General features: G+C 43.5%; 1 protein-coding gene across 2 annotated transcripts in view; it reads right to left on the reverse strand.

The window, feature by feature from the left end:
* Window positions 1-16,892, reverse strand: part of CA8 (carbonic anhydrase 8) — a 90,063-nt gene that overhangs the window by 42,886 nt on the left and 30,285 nt on the right. The window contains exon 4 of one of the 2 annotated variants that reach the window (XM_023248778.2): window positions 2,718-2,813. The exons of the other annotated variant lie outside the window; for it this stretch is intronic. Coding sequence (XP_023104546.1) covers window positions 2,718-2,813 — 96 coding nt within the window. The remainder of the gene's footprint in view (window positions 1-2,717; window positions 2,814-16,892) is intronic. 2 annotated transcript variants of the gene reach the window in all.

Here is a 16,892-nt window from a genome sequence, read left to right on the forward strand (position 1 = left end):
TACTCTTCTACCTGGATAGAGAACCATCCACGATATGTCATGCCGTACAATCTAGGATGTCCGCTCCCAAGTGGGTCTCCCAGAGCGACGGTCAAGGCTATTATCATCTCCTCCTGGGCTATTTCTAAACCCAACCCCACACCAACGCCTCCCTTGCTTTATAAATAATGTTGCTTTGTACGTCTCAGAGATTATGACCATCAGGCATGAGTTCCTCTAATTTCCAGCCATCCTCCACCTTCAAATTCATGCCATTTCTACCCAGTCTTTCTTCTGACCCCGTGTCATGAAGAAAGGGTGGCCCCTCCTTCTTTCCAAGGTTAGTCTACCCACAAAAGCTCGTCATCCTACAGCCTCCTGTCTCCCCCAGAACGTGTCTATATCAAGTATCCCTTTTCTTTCCAGTATTTTTAAACTCTGCATCTGCACCAGTGCTTTTTGCGCAAAATTAAAACGCAGGCAGACCGCAGAGCTCAAAATGAAACAAAGAGAACATCCCTGTGCAGCGGCACGAGTTATTACCCCATCTGCCTTTCTCTTCCTGAGCCAAGCCTCCTGAACGGGAAGCCCATGCTCACGGTCTCTGGCGGCCTCCTCGCTCATTTTCCACTCCTCTCGCCTAAGTGTGAGACCCCCAGAGGGACTTCAGTCCTTCTCCTTTCTGCCTCAGTGGGCACTCCTGCTCAGTGCTTCTTTCCTGCATGAAATTTGGCTCTCAAAGTGCCTGTACCTTTACTGTCTCCTAGATAATCTGATTTTTTCCTCACAGCAAACTTTGGAAAGTTAGAACAAGGGTGCATTCTCTTAGGCTTCCCCTTGCTTACAACAAGGAGCTTCTTCCTAGAATATCGAAGCCCGGTCCCCAGAGTCCTGGCTTTCCGCCTAGTGTTCTCTTACTGCGTGTCACATGTAATATGCTGAGAATCAGTAAGTGAAAATACTATCACGTCTAATTCCACTCACAAATATTTATTGGGTACCAACTGCAGAGATGAATCTAACGCGGTCACTTCCCTTCTCTGTGAGTGCTCAGTTATCTGTATTATTTTATTTTATTATTATTTTATTCTTAGTTTTTACTAATAAGACATTGCCTTCTACTTCTCTTGCCTCAACATCTCAAATTTGGATGCTTTATTAACTTTTTCAGGTTTCAAAAAATAGACTTCAATAGCTAGCACACTTAGGAACACTAAAGATTATCAAAATGTGTATTTATAATTAAAAACATTTTTACTGATATCCCGATGCCCCGATTTCCTTCCATTTACAAAATGCAGTCATAAAACAGAAGTACTATAGGGCCCTGCCTGTAAAAGACCCATGAAGTAAACAGTAAGAGGGTTCATTTAAAACTGTAAGAATTTGTTTTTCAATTCTAGGACATGTGTCATACTTTCAAGATATTGATTTTAAAATATTAACTGGCTAAAACCAGATGGCTGCTTTCAAACATCAATAGGAAAATATCCGAGAAAGAAATTTATAATGGAAAATTATTGTACATAATAATACTATTGAAATATATACCACCCAGGGGCACCTGGGTGGCTCGGCTGGTTAAAACATCCACCTCTGGATTTCGGCTTGGGTCATGATCTCATGGTCTGTGGGACTGAACCCCACGTGGGGCTCTGTGCTGACAGTGTGGAGCATGCTTGGGTTTCTCTCTCTTTCTCCCTCTCTCTCGCTCTCTGCCCCTCCTCCATTTTCTCTCTCAAAATAAATAAACTTAAAAAAAAAAATGAAGAAGAAAAGAAAAGAGATCTATACCACACACAAGAAAAGCAGGTTTGCAAAGGCCCAACTCTCTTTGAAGATTAAGTTACTAAAGATCACTTTGCTAATATTACTGCTCTGGTCTCACATTCTCCAAGAGGCAGCTTGGAACCACGTATACCTGCGATGATGGTTCCTGGTCTTGTCAGTGACACTAAGTCTCTGTGACTATAAACAATGCCTGACCTCTCTGGCCCTTGGTCTCTCTTCTGTAGGATGGGGAAGGGGAAAGCCGGATGTCTTTCACCTCTTAACCTTTTAGGACATCCAACGGGTGATAAGACAAAGTTAAAAAGATTCGCGGGAGGAACTAGATTAAAATTTTTACCTTTGAAAGTATGTGGTCTGTTTTTTTGTAGGTTTCACAAAATTTATGTCATAAATTGTGTTCATTTATTATTTTGCCCACCACAGAGCTCAAATCTAAACTTACTTATTTATTTCTTGACTATATCCACCAAGATCTTTTCTACCAACATCTTACTTTATCACCGTTTTCTATCAGACGCTTCAAATCTTCTTGGAGTGAAAATTATTCACAATAAAGAGCTAAAAGAATCTACTATGTGATTATATCATTGACTTTTCTTCAATTTTACAGAAAGCCAGGGTCTAAAAACATTTTCTAAAAACATTTTTTTTTTCATTAATAAAATGAACTCTGCCTTCGGGAGACACTTTCTCCGTCGTTGCGCCCAAGACGCTGAAGGCCAGTTTGAAGAACAGCTCTACTAACTAAATGAACCACGTTCTACCAGTGAATATGGGTGCTCTCCCATGAGCCAGAAAAATCAAGTTGTCCAACTTTAAATTATCTGTGTTTTCTGTACAGGAGTTTAATAAGTAACGGAATTGAGGAAGAACGAAAAACATTCTGCAAATGAATTAGAAATAAGCATCTCCGAACAATCCAACAGTCACAGCAGAAGACCGTTTACCTGAACGAACAAAGCAATGATGGCAATTCCATGTGGCTTCCCCACGGCCTCATCAATACTGCCAAACAGGGTGGCATTCCAGTGGATCAGGTGGAGCTGGGTAGACAACAGACAGGTCACCTCGTCATTAACGTATTTCTAGTGAGAACAAAGAGACATCCGTTTCTCCTAGATTATATCTATTACATCTCTATGGTATCATATGAAACAAAAGTATACCCAACAGACCCAAACAGACCACTGCTTTAATTCAGGCGCTCTGTAGGAATTCTTTCCTTCTTACCTCTTTTTTTTTTTTTTAATGTTTGTTCATTTTTTGAGAGACAGAGAGAGAGGAGCAGAAGAGAGAGAGGGAGACACAGAATCCAAAGCAGGCTCCAGGCTCTGAGCTGTCAGCACAGAGCCCGATGAGGGGCTCGAACTCACCAACCGCGAGATCGTGACCTGAGTTGAAGTCAGATGCTTAACTGACTGAGCCACTCAGGCACCTCCCCCCCTTCTTATTTCTGAACAGAAGCAATGCTCAGTGGATCATTGCCTCTTGAGTTACGTTTTGATCATAATCAGGACTGCATCTAAGGGGAGTGGCCGATTTCACACTGAGTTAGTTGCCTTTCCTTAAATGGCATCCCCCTCTAGTTCTCAACAGGACAAAACTTCGGGTTTGGGCACAAACACCAGAACTCATTCCAGGGATTAGTACCTGCAAAATCAAATACTGTGTCACCCACGATTTCCATCAAGAATAAGACAAAGCCAGCCTCAAGTTCTGGTAAATTATTTCAACTCTCTTAAGGATAAACAGAGATAGCACCCTATAATGCTGCGTCTTCTTAAAAGTCACGGTAACATAATGAATGTTGATGTAGAGCTCTAAAAGAAGGCCATTTCCTGCAGCGGAGATAAAATTTTATCTGTGAAGGAATGACAAACAGTGCTCTAGAGGACTCCCTCACTCCTAGCTTCATGAAGCTTTGTAGCTTTCAAGTTTATCTAGAATATGCACTTGCTCCTACAGCAGTGATAAAACACTTGCAAGAAGCCAGATTCCATTCCCTGGTTAAATTCAAATGCCCACTGAGGTTCTTAGTAAAGCAGCAGCTAGGTAAATCGTCCACCTGGAATGCTATCTTTCATCACTATAGCTTTTAATCAAGTTAGAATTACTTACCACTTTAAAACACTGTCCCATTTAAATATTAGTTCTAATCCAAAAATACGTAGCTAAAATTCATCACCATGTCATTTTAGCATCCGTATTAAAACGTGAGGGGAAAATTACCATGAGAATAGTCAGTGATTTGATTTTTCTACCTCTAAATTTGTCCAGCTAGAATTCGAGATGATAAAGCTGACCACTAGAGGGCGAAAATGAAATCCTCTGCCTGTAATAGAAACAGTAACCTAGAAAAAGACCACATTCAAGGCCAAGCTAGGACAGGCTCTGAAAAACCAACATGGACTGTGACCGCCCAATAAATGTAACTGTCAAGGCACTGCCTCTGAGAAAACAATGTTCTATAACATTTCAATTAATAATGAAAGACAGACCAATTTTAATCTTTCCTTTTCTGGATGTAACAATAGCCTGGGAGTCCCCGTGGTACAGATTAGTATACAGCATACAGATAAGAACTGACCGCCTTAATTAGATAAACAAAGAAGGCCCAAGGTTGAAATCTATTTTTATTCAACAAATTGCAAAGTTCCAATCAACATTTTTCTTACTTCTCATAGCAACATTACAAAGTATTTTTTTTTCTGAAACAAAAAGAGAAAAAAAAAAAAAAAAAAAAGCATGGTTTTGTGTTTTGCTTTGCCACTCCTTGTAATTCAGCAACATCATTACTCACACCCTGCGTTCAAAAACTGCTCCAGGGTATTTTGTGTTTAAGAAATCGAGGGTCCCCAGTCCCTAGGCATATGCTTCACACGGTGACTTGGTTTCCGAGAGGAACTTTACTGTGAAGACACGGGACAGACACTACCTGGGCCAGGTGAGCAAGGTCAGAATCGACAGTCATCAGTCATGTTGATAGCGTGCACTCTCGACAGGATGCGGTGAAAATGACATTTTACCCCTATGGTCTTCCTCCCAACAACCTGAAACCCCAGTCTAATCGTGAAGAAAACGTGAGACGAATCCCAGTAGAGGGACATTCTATAAAACGCCTGACCAGTATTCCTCAAGACCGTCAAGGTCAACAAAAGCCAAGGAAGCCTGAGAAAAGGTCGCAGACAAAAGGAGCCCAAGAAGACACGGGAATTACAAATAACACAGTATCACTGGTGAGCTCCTGAGACACAGAAAAGAAATAGCTTAAAACTAAGGAAACTGAATAAAATTAAAACTTAATGTATAGGGGTGTCTGGGTGGCTTAGTCAGTTGAGCATCTGACTCTTGATTACGGCTCAGGTCATGATCCCAGGGGCGTGGGCTCAAGCCCCGCGTCAGGCTCCGCACTCAGTGTGGATAATGGAAAAATCGCCAGGACTCTTGTTGTGACTAGCACAGAAGGTTCTCTCTCCCTCTCCCCCACTCGCTCACTCTATCTCTAAAATAAAATTAAAAAGTAAAAATAAAAATAAAAAAATCTTACGTATGTATACATTTTGGTCCACTAATCATAAGAAATGTAAAATACTAAGGTAATATGTTAATAACAGGGGACTGGGTATGGGTTATATGGGAACTTTCTCCACAGTCTCCCTATAAATCTAAAAGTGCTCTAAAAAGATGAAGTCTTTTTTTTTTTAAGGGAAATGCTGTCACCTCAGCCGACCCAAGCTAAAAAGGGATAATAACGAAAGCTCACTATGACTCTTGTGTGACTAGCACGTAACACAAAATGAAACGGCCAGAGAATCTCTACCACCTGTTGTTCATTCTGCCATCTGGGTCTTAAATAATCACCTGCGACTTGGCAGTTGAGAGGCAGAAGAGATTCATCCTTCACAATCAACAAGGGACCCAAGATTTGGAAAACAAAGCGCTGTTCTGGTACCAACTGGGCACCCTCTTCTCCTGGAGGCTCTTGCTCTCGCTGTAAGACACCATTAAAGAAAGACCCCTGTTCCCCACCATTTGAACACGGTTAATTCAAGGACCAGGCTGAGGTCCAACACGTTGTGGAAATCGGCCGTAACCTAGTAGTAGTAACTCAGATGCACGATCCACTAAGGTAACACTCCACGTTTCTGCCGCCTCTCCGCTTCAGCCCTCTCCGCGCTCCCTGAGCCCCTCCTCACTCCACCTGAAGGAGTTTGCTCGGGCCCCGTAACAAAGCACCAGAGACTGGGTGACGGGAACGACAGAAATTTATCTTCTCACAGTTCTGGAGGCTGACGGTCCAAGACCACTGTCAGCAGGTTTGGTTTCTTCTGAGGCCTCTTTCTTCGGCTTGTAGATGGCCACCTTCTCCCTGCGTCCTCACATCATCTTTCCCCTGTGTGTGTCTGTATCCAAATTCCTTCTTCTTATATAAGGACACCAGTCGTACTGGGTTAAGGGCCCACTCCAACAACCTCATCTTGGCCTAATTACTTCTATAAAGATTGTGTCTCCATATATGGTCACATCCTGAAGACCTCAACATATGAATGGGGGAGAGGGGAATAATTCAGCCCATAACACCATCTATCTCACCGTTTCCTCTCTCCCCACCTTAATGAAGTGTTTGCAGAGCTCAAAAGCTTGAATTATTCACACTGACTTCTGTCTCTCTCAGCCCCCTCCTGATTCCTACCATCTTACATTTTGCTTTATACTAGTCTTGCTTCTGTATCATAAAGCAAAGCCATAGAGACAGGAAATTGTCAGTGCACAGGAAGAACTAAAAGTACCTCTGAGAGTAGCTAGAGCGTACGTAAGCCTGTCCAAGACAGGAAAGACAAGGCTGGAAGGTATAGGGGTTCCGGTGGCACAGAACTTTCGAATTTATCCTAACTGTATCTTGGGGAACACTAAGAATGTATTAGCACAGTGAGGATTATTATTACTTACGCTGCTTAGAATGAAATGTTCCCATGCCGATGTCTGTCCTTCTAAGGTCTCCTGACAGAAGGAGGGTGGAAAAGAAGTGGAAGATGGACATAGGAGACTGGAAGATAAGCTAGGAGGGTACCACAAAAGCTCCTTAATTTCATGTGTCAATATGGCGTGGCTATGGTGCTCGTTTTTTTGGACAAATACCAGTCTAGCCGTTTTGCTGTAAAGGTCCTTTTTTTTTAAAACACCTATGTATTTATTTTGAGAGAGAGAGAATGCGTGGGGTACAGGCAGAGAGAAAAGAGAACGAGAGCGAGAGCGAGAGAGAGAGAGAATTCCAAGCAGGCTCCACGCTGTCCGCACAGAGCCCTACGCGTAGCTCCATCTCACGAACCATGAGATCATGACCTGAGCTGAAATCAAGAGTCAGACGCTTAATTGACGGAGCCACCCAGGCGCCCCATGAAAGTACTTTTTACAGATGATGTGGTGGGCCTCATCCTATTAGTCGAAAGCCTGACAAGCAAAGACTGAGGTCCCCTGAAGAAGAAGCAACAGTACTTCCAGATTATAACATAAAAATTCTACCTGAGTTTCCAATCTTTGGTCTGCCTGCAGATTCCAGACTGGCCATGTGATTATAATCAAATAAGTCAGTTACTTAAAACAAATCTCAGTGTCTCTCTCTGTGCCAGATACGTAGTCTCAGTATATATTTTGTTTCTCTCAAGAACCCTAACCAATACGGGCTGCACAAACGACCAAAGAAAAAGTGTGGAAACAAGTGGACGTTTAGATATGGACAATTCTAGCAGCAATATGAATAAAGAGAAAGGACTCTAACAATTAAAGTGAGAGCATTTGCAATTTACTCTCCTAAACCTAAGTGTAGTTCCTATAGGGAAGAGGAGTGGAAGGACAAAACAACCCACATACGAACAGAAAATACAGACTAGAACTTCTACCCATTTATTTTCATCCTTTTTAAAATTTCATTTCCCTGTGCTTCCCAACATAATTGTACGAACAGAAGAAGAGAGATCCAGGCAAAACCCATATTGGTGCACGTGTATAACTTACTACTAGACACGCACGATGTTAAGGATATGTGCTCCAAAATTTGCTTAGGGACAAATGAGTTTGAATGGAGAGGCAGATGATATTAAGAACATGGCTCAGAAAACGATGAAGCGGCCAATCGAGTCCAAGGGGGGGCTTAGCAGAGGTCCATGCAGACAGCCCTTAGCAGTCAAGGGAACTTGGAAGCTAACTTCAAAGCCTGACGGTAGAGCTGTGCTCTGGGGTGTGAATGGTGCGCAGGGCAGTGCAGACTGCAGAGGCAGGAACAATGGGCACTTCCTCTGCAACTTAGAGGCAACAGGCTCTCCTGAAAGATCTCTGAGCTAGCAATCCCGAATCTTAGACTCTTAGACTCAGAATCACAGCTCTTCAGCTCCGTGAACTTCACAAGTCACTAACTTGTCCGAGCCTCAGGATCTGCAACACAAGGAGAGCTGTGTCTTCCCAGCTCGGCTTCTTCACACCTCTCTCTGCCCGCTCACCATACTCTCCTGATTCTGAGATTTCTAGCACGTTTTGCACTCATCAGCATCAATTCTCTGCAGGCAGCAAAGGCATAGAGGCAGGATGAAGCATCTTGGGAATGGAGAGCAGCCGACCAAGTGATGGTGACGCCCAAGTATTTACGTGCCCCTGACCGTCTCTACGGAGTCTAAGGGTTAGGAGTGTTATCACTACATCTGCTGCCTACACTCTCACTCCGTCAGGGTCCCCGGGGCTCAAGGTGACAGCAAGCAGGACTCTGCCTTAGCAGCTGAAAAAGGGAGAAGTCTTCAATCAAATCAATGGGCAGTTCTCCACTCTCCCTTCACTCTCCCTCCAAGGACAAAAGGTGTTGTTCTCCTCCCACCTTGGCTGCGTCTGAGTAGAAGAAAGTGGTTTTCTCTAGCAAAGCCAACTCTTTCCTCACTTCCTACTGCTCTCCCCCATCCCCACGACCGCCCAACCCCGAGGCCTCAATGCATGTGGCCTCAGATGAGTTACAAGGTAGGTATCACAGAGAACTGGAAAAGCAAAGATCCATAATTTCTCTATCGGCATCATGACCATCATCCCTTCCTATTAAAAAAAAAAGAAAAGAAAAAAGCTGACCATCCGATAACAATTGTAAAGCATCCTTTCACAGTTTAAGAGAAAATCTTTGAGCTTCTGCTACACGGCTCACAAATTCAAATTTCCTGCAATTGATTGTGCTGCTGAGCCATTAGTACCCGTGAAACGTTAATCTTAATGTACTTAACTCACAGCAATAGATAAATTTGTCCCAAGTTATGAAACTGTGACAAGCCGCAGCCTTATAATCACTTATTTGTCACCGAGAAAAAGAAGTTTGAAGATTTCATGGCGGCCTAACAGAAAGCTATCTTCAAGATAAATGATGTTTATTATTAACATAAATAACACGACAGCACTAAAGTACAAAAGAATGAATCATGAGGAATGGAAAAAGCAGTAAATTACGGCTGAAGAGGCAATGATAACTCACAAACTTCTCTCCCCAGCCCTGTGCACTCGCTCACACAAGTTCTGTGAAAACTCTCCTCCGGTGTTTCGTGGAGAATTCCTTCCGAATGGCTTCACGTCAGCTCAAGCTGAGTTTCTCTAGAACGGACATCACTCCCTTACTCTTACTCTCCCACCGTGGAGCCCCAACCTCCAGGACCTGGGACCTTGGACCCTGCCCCCCCCCCATCTCCAACTCTGCCTTTCCCCAGCTCCTAATCATTTGCATTATAAAGCCCAACTGATTTCTCTTTAATGCAGCATTCACCACATTCCCTCTGTTCAAAAATGTCTAATTTGCTTTATTTCCTGCCCACATGGGATCAAATTTCTTTAACCCCATCCCTCTCCATCCTAACCATCTCCAAAACATTCAAATCACGTGTGACTCCTGACCGTTCACAACAGCCTTCCTGTTCTGTTTAATGTTCCACTCGCTTGGAACGGAGACTGTCGGGAGACTCATCCAAACTCTCCCTATCTTCCTGGGCCTTGACAGGCATTTAATAGACAGATACACTGATGATGCGGATAACAGAGATGAAAAGAGGTACAACCTGACCCAACAGACACGAAGGAGAAGGGATCACTGAGGTTTCTAACCTGTATCGCTGACCAAAAATAAGAGTTCGGTTGTAGAGAAGAGTTGAAAGTTACGTCTCAACAGTCCAGCTGGTCTCCCAGGGGTAAGACGTGCAGAACGAAGAACTAACTGCCTTAAGAAGAAGGGCTGACGGTGTAGACTACAGACATCCTCAGATATCTAGACAGACAGCCTTATGGAGTCAGGTCACCCATGGGTCCAGTCATAAAAGAGACTGACAGAAGGGCAAAGACTGAGCTTTTGGAGATGGTGAGATGAGGAAAAGGGGAATTTCAGACCCCAAATCTGGAGGAGGAAACTAAGAAAATTCCAAAGACCTATTAGGACAAATGAATCATTTTAGGAGAAGCGTTAAGGCTGTGCTACCAACAAAGCTACAAAGAAACAGAAGAAAATAAGGAAAGGAAAAGATGTGGGACCCACCTCCTTTTAGAGATTATTGAGAGGGCAGTGGCAATACAATGAAAGAAGCAGAGTATAAAGGCGTAAGCGTCGGGGCGCCTGGCGGGCTCAGTTGGAGGAGCATGTGACTCTTGATCTTGGGGTCATGAGTTCAAGCCTCATGAAGGGTGTAGAGATTACTTAAATAAATAAAACTTTAAGGAAGTAAAATAAAGGCCTTAGGATAAAAACAGCAGGGCAAGGCCACTCACCCAAGAAGGTGAGCGGCGAGTATCAGAAAACAAATCAAAAGGTGGCTGAAGTGACTGCTAAGTGCTCTTTCTTCAAGTAAGGAGAAACAGTATGCTTGAGTTCAAGGATAAGTCATCTTTCACTTTCAGTGTCCTTTTTATCTATTCTTTCAATGGGTACAAGTAAAACTGGGGAGAATCACAAGCTGCTATACATTTTGATAAATCAGAAGTATTCAGGGGCGCCTGGGTGGCTCAGTCGGTTAAGCGTCCGACTCCGGCTCAGGTCATGATCTCACGGTTCGTGGGTTCGAGCCCCGGGTCGTGCTCTGTGCTGAACGCTTGCTGGGAGCCTGGGGCCTGCTTCGGATTCTGTGTCTCCTTCTCTCTCTGCCCCTCCTCCACTCACGCTCTGTCTCACCCTGTCTCTCAAAGATAAATAAATGTAAGAAAAAAGAAAAAAAAGGGAAGCGTTCAATGCACCTATGAACTCAGATGCAACTGTACCTGAAAAGCATTCTTCTGCCAAACTATAGTCATTGAGAACTTTCCTCGGAGCTGGGCCACTACCTATTATAGATTCGTCAAGAAGAGACCCTGGTTTCTGGGTCCTGATTTGGGCGAACTGCTTTCCTTAGTCCCAAAGAAACGCAACGTGGGGATCCTTAGTCCCAGAGAAATGCAACGTGGGGAGAGGTACAGCTGGTCTCCCACCAGATCCTGAGTGTCAGAAGCCAAGAGTGCCACCGCACCTGTGCTCTGGCCCACTCCAAACACCCACTCTCAGAGTACTCCGGAAGAGCTATGGAATTAGAAAAAGGGAAAGAAAAGATAAGGTCTCAGCTACACCTCTGATAAGGAGAGGGCTGAAACAAAGAAGACATTAAGCATTCCAACTTAAAAAAGAACAGGAAACTGGAAATGTTTTGAGTAACAAGATGAGAGCAATAATTAACTGAAAAAGAGCAGAGAAAGCGCCCCCTCTCTCCGATCCACTCCTAATTACCTCTGCGGATAAACGGAGATTTAGTGTGTATTATTTCCAGGTGCTGCTGCACTTTAAGATGTCATTGTCAATCTATCATACAGCCATTATTCAGAGAAGGACATCCAAGGTGTGGACAAATATAATAGTGACAAAGGGATGTAAAGCATGAAACGGAAAATAAATTATTTGAAATTCTATCTGACTGTCACTTACTTGTTATGTTTGCCTGAAAATTACGTAGCCTCTCACATGAGGTAGAAGAAAAATAGGAGGATATGTTAAAACATTTCAGAGCAACTTCATCTACTGATTTATTAGTATCAAAAGCTATTTACAGGGCTCTTGGGGCTCAGAATTCTCAGTCCAAAAGGCACTAGAGTTCTGTGTAATCTACAAAAAGATTTTTCTCAAAGTAGAATGACCTCCTCTTGGAATGCTAATTTCTTTTGTTTACCTTGACATCGCTGCCCTCTTAGGAAGAGGGCATCTGAGTACTGTTAGGACTCTTCTCTCGAAAACTGGGAGATTCCTTCAGGAAGTTCATTAACAAACATTGGAAAAAAGGCTTGTTGGAGCAGTCTTCAGAATCAAAACAAACATCATTTTGATCTAATTCATATTTAATGTAAGATCAGAAGCAATTAAAACTGATTCTTTCGACACTGGTTTCCTTGTTTTCCGAGAAATATCCAATCTTGTTTTTTTTTTTTTTAATCACCCATCTTATTTTCTAAAGAAAAGAAAATCGGAATTGCGGGCTGTGGCTGCAGTTAAATCGCTCTAACTAAACGTCTCCCTATTTCATTTGTTATTCTATGAAATAAAGAAAGCAAAGAGATGTCAAAGGGTCTTGGGGTTATAGAGCGGAAGTCATTTACAGACTGCATCTGTCTGCTCCGTCCGGTCCGTCAGCAAATAACGTCCGTATTCTTTCCCCACTGCTCCCAAATAAAACCACATTTGACAAAACAGTTCTGAAATTTACTAAGCACCAATGATACCTGGGTTTTAGTGTTCACTGCCTTCAACACTGGAAATACAAAGGCCTCAAATCTTTTTATTGGGGAGTACAGGGTGTGAATAAATACAAACGCAAAACTTCTACTTCAACAGAAGGAAAAGATAAGTGAAAAGCATCAGGGTGCAGCATACATTCTAGAGGATGCTCTGGGTATTTGTATTTACTTAATGTGTACTGACGTCACGTTCTCCACCAGGCGCGGTCCATCACGAACATTCGCAAACATCTCCCTCGGTCCTCGCGATCACCTTTCTAACGACAGATGCTACTGCGACTGTCACCAACACCCATCTTAACAAGAAGGGAATGGAGGCAGAGAAGACAAAGTAGACAGCTCACAAGTGGCAGAGCGAGGACGTGGCTACGGCACCTGGACGGCAGCTCTGTGCTCCAAAGAGGCAAGGTGGAAGACGATGAGCGTAGCTTTCACAGCGTGAAACGTCACACGGTGCCTAGAGGAACGACACACAGCGCTCTCTCTAGAGACCAGAAAAACCAGGGAGAAGAGAATGAATAAAGATTGTGCAAACCAGGAAACGGCTAGTAATCCAGGCAGGCTGTGTGATACTAACAAGCTCCCAGGGCCGAGGTGTGAGTGCACAGCTCCCGGAGAAATTACCTGAGCTCTAAGACTCTCCACTGTCAAAGAGAGCTGATACTATCTAACGTTTCAGGCCGTTACAAGGGCAACAGATACTATCTGGAAAGCTCCTGGAAAATATCACCTAAGCGCCGGCTAGAGCCGGGGAGGGTGAGGAGAAGCAGAAGTGCCAACAGAACAGGATCGTATTAAAACTGTACTAAAAGTCTCTGAAAACAAACGTATGCTCCTCTCCCTTCAGTCTGGTTCTTTGCTCATTATGCTGCCCGACCTCACCTATTTTATTTTGCTAAAGGTCCAAGATCACTAATAAGGCTTTTCATTACAGAAAGCTGGATCCCTTCCATCAGAGTCACAAATTCAAGTGCCTCTAAGAATGAGGCTGATCGATGAGGGGAAGTAGGGGGTGAAAAGGGACGGGAGAGCTGAGGAACATACCCTCTCGCCTCTTCTCTTCCCACCGAGCAAATTCTCGTTGGGTCATCTTATATCCTCCCAGGTCTTCCCTTGCCATCTAGATGCCCATGATTCCAAAACCACCATCTTTCACTGAAATCTGTCTTGAGTCTAGATCCCTTTACTAAACTGCCCACTGAAATATTTTAAAATCGGCATTTCACAATTGAAGCCCGTCCACCAACTCCTCGGAGCTGTGTCCCCCGCTCTGTGCACCCTGCTCTGTCAATGGCCCCAAGCCAGAAACCTCTTTCATCCTCTTCTTCCTTTACAAAACAACCAAGAGCTATGTTCTGCCATCTTCTACCTCCTTAAAATCTCCCAGATCCGTCCACTTGACTCATTCCCACGAGCAGTTCCTGAGTTTAGATCTGCATCAGCTCTTGCCAGAATTACTGCCCAGGTCTCTCAACTTATCTCCATGTCTCCAAAGCAGGCATTTCAAATGCACCTCCCACCGTGCAGTCACCCGGTGCAAATCTGATCACGTCACTCTCCTCAGGAAGGCCCAACTAAGTCTTCTTACTGTCCCCGGGATACAATCCGAATTCCTCAATACGCAGCACAGCACAGCACAGCACAAGAACATGTCCTTCTATCAAAACACCTCTGTCAGTTTTCATCCTCCAACTTTATACACCTAATACATTGCCTATTAACCTAGTTTTCAGGAAATATATTTTAAAGCCAATTACGATATTCAAAATATTACAACTGCACGATAAAATGCATTTATCTGAAAATGTTAAAGTCCATTTTAATCCTCACTGTACCTGAAAAGCTACTTGTCTGTTAACACAGCATGCATACTCAGAGGCTTTTACTTTCTGAACTGCAATTATCTACAGCACAAATCAGAACCATTTTATTAGAAATATGAGAAGGCATATATCGTAGAGGGAAAAGAATGGTACTTGGTCTGAGTCTCAGCCATTACTGATGTACCTGGGGCAACGTATTTAACGCCCCATGACTTGATTATTCAACTGAAAAATACACATGACATCCAGCTCTAAGGGACATTTTAATGATTAAATAAGATATGGCATGTGTCTGGCACATGGATGGTCTTCATGAGCGTGAACACTGTGTCCACAATTCCCTGAGGATTGCAGTAAAAGGAGTCTTGCATTAACTCCGTGGATAGGAGATCATGCGAGGGATGCGAAACTTTCCAACAATAAAAACATCCCGCATCTTTGAAACACTGAGAGAAGAGTGAACTCTGACAGGCTCAAGAAATAAACGTACACTCAGAAATTCATGTAACAGATTTTCGCCCAAACATTCCCGCACAGGTGCAAGGACATCCCCGCCTCTACAACGAGACGAACACTGAAGACTGCCCTCATCCTCAAGACAAAAAGCTCTGCAAAGATCCACACCTATGCTCCTCCCGCAAATTATTTCCTTATTGATAGAAGTTTTGTAATTTACTGGAAAACCGTAACAAACTAATCCAGCTCACTTGTTGCTCAAGAGAGTTGCACAAAGAACCTTTCTTCAGCAAACTCGCAGTAAACTATAATACATCACTTCTAGTGCTAATTAAAGGGGACCACGTTTCCCTGAAGTCTGTCTCAGACTCTCAGGCTAACACAGGAGCAATGCTACTGGGAACCAAATGCATATCAAATTATTTTAAAAGGCATTCTAGAAAACTGGGTTTTAACCTACCCCTGACCTAGAACATGGAGTCCAGGTTTCCTTTCAATGCTATGACAAGGTGAAGTATCACTCCGCTTGACTGAGATGGAACTTGTACCAAAACAACTCGGGTAAAAAAAAGGTCAACTAGGAACAGGAAAGGCATGAATGGGTGTGAACGAGAAAAAGCACAACAACTCTGATAGGAAATTTAACCTACGTTTACGTGGCAGTGCGCTTGGATTTTGCACAGCTCCTAGGACTTAGGGGGAAAACATTTCTAAAACAAGAGGATTACCTTTTACACATAATCCAAATGAATAATCACCAGTGACCACCGTGCTTTCCGCAAATGTTCAGAGGGCAGATACGGAAACGCCAATTAGGAAATGAGAACGTCACCTATGCCTGAATTTGCCTACCAAGGGGACCGATCTCTCCAGAACTGACTAGGCTCTCTGCTTGACTAGACTCTGCTTTACCACACTTATCCCCCTGGTCTGCACAGCTATGGCTGTGGAAACAGTACTTTCACTGTGCTACTCGACGCTTTATCATCTTGGCCATCCACAACCATTCTCAAAAAAGAACCTATGTAAATTCAGATAGAAACACAATCATTGTTTTCCAAAAGTCTTTATTACAGGTAGCACATTTGTTTTAGACAAATGAGATATATCAGTGAGTGAAACTGTATTTTTGAGTGTATGTGAAGTCATAGAGACATGCCCCTCCAGAAAGCAAGGACCTTCCCTGCTCGACAGTAATGTAACTCAGAAGATAATTCTGCTAAAATCACTATGGACATGTACAGTTATTGTATTACCTTTGCTTTTACATAACACGGTATTTGATATTTTTTTTTAATTTTTTTTTCAACGTTTATTTATTTTTGGGACAGAGAGAAACAGAGCATGAACGGGGGAGGGGCAGAGAGAGAGGGAGACACAGAATCAGAAACAGGCTCCAGGCTCTGAGCCATCAGCCCAGAACCCGACGCGGGGCTCGAACCCACGGACCGCAAGATCGTGACCTGGCTGAAGTCGGACGCTTAACCGACTGCGCCACCCAGGCGCCCCAGTATTTGATATTTTTAATTAATGTGCTGTTAAGGCTTAAGCCGGAACCAAAGCTTAATGAAACACTGTTTCCATGGGAAAATGGTAACCACTTTCTGGAGAGCACTCCCCCCCCCCCCCGCACATTTTCAATGAGGCACCACAACGAAGACAAAAGCGACAACGGGCGACACTGTCCAATGGTCGATTTATTACAGCAGGCTTAGTGAAAATGTAATGTTGTAAAAATACAAATTAAAATGCAAAAAGCACGATCACTATTAAAAATACTTACGGAGGACTCCTGCTAAATTTTGAAAATAAGGCCAGAAGACAGATCTTGGGGAGCACAAAGCCACTCCTCTGGTAGTGTCTAACTGGTGGGACTGGATGTTCCCACTTTCTGCAGACACAGCTGCCTCCCCTCCCCCTTCCTCGATGCAGACAGAACCTCAGCTGCATTTCTACATATCAGACCAAGTGTTTACGACAAGCCTAGAGCCCTCCTCAGCCCTACAGAGTGAGCCTGACTAAGCCAAGAGTGACAGCTTTGTCTTCTCCCTTGAAATGACCATCCCAGGAACCCACGTGTACAGA

Source organism: Felis catus, chromosome F2 (genome assembly GCF_018350175.1).
Source record: "Felis catus isolate Fca126 chromosome F2, F.catus_Fca126_mat1.0, whole genome shotgun sequence".
NCBI lineage: Eukaryota > Metazoa > Chordata > Mammalia > Carnivora > Felidae > Felis > Felis catus.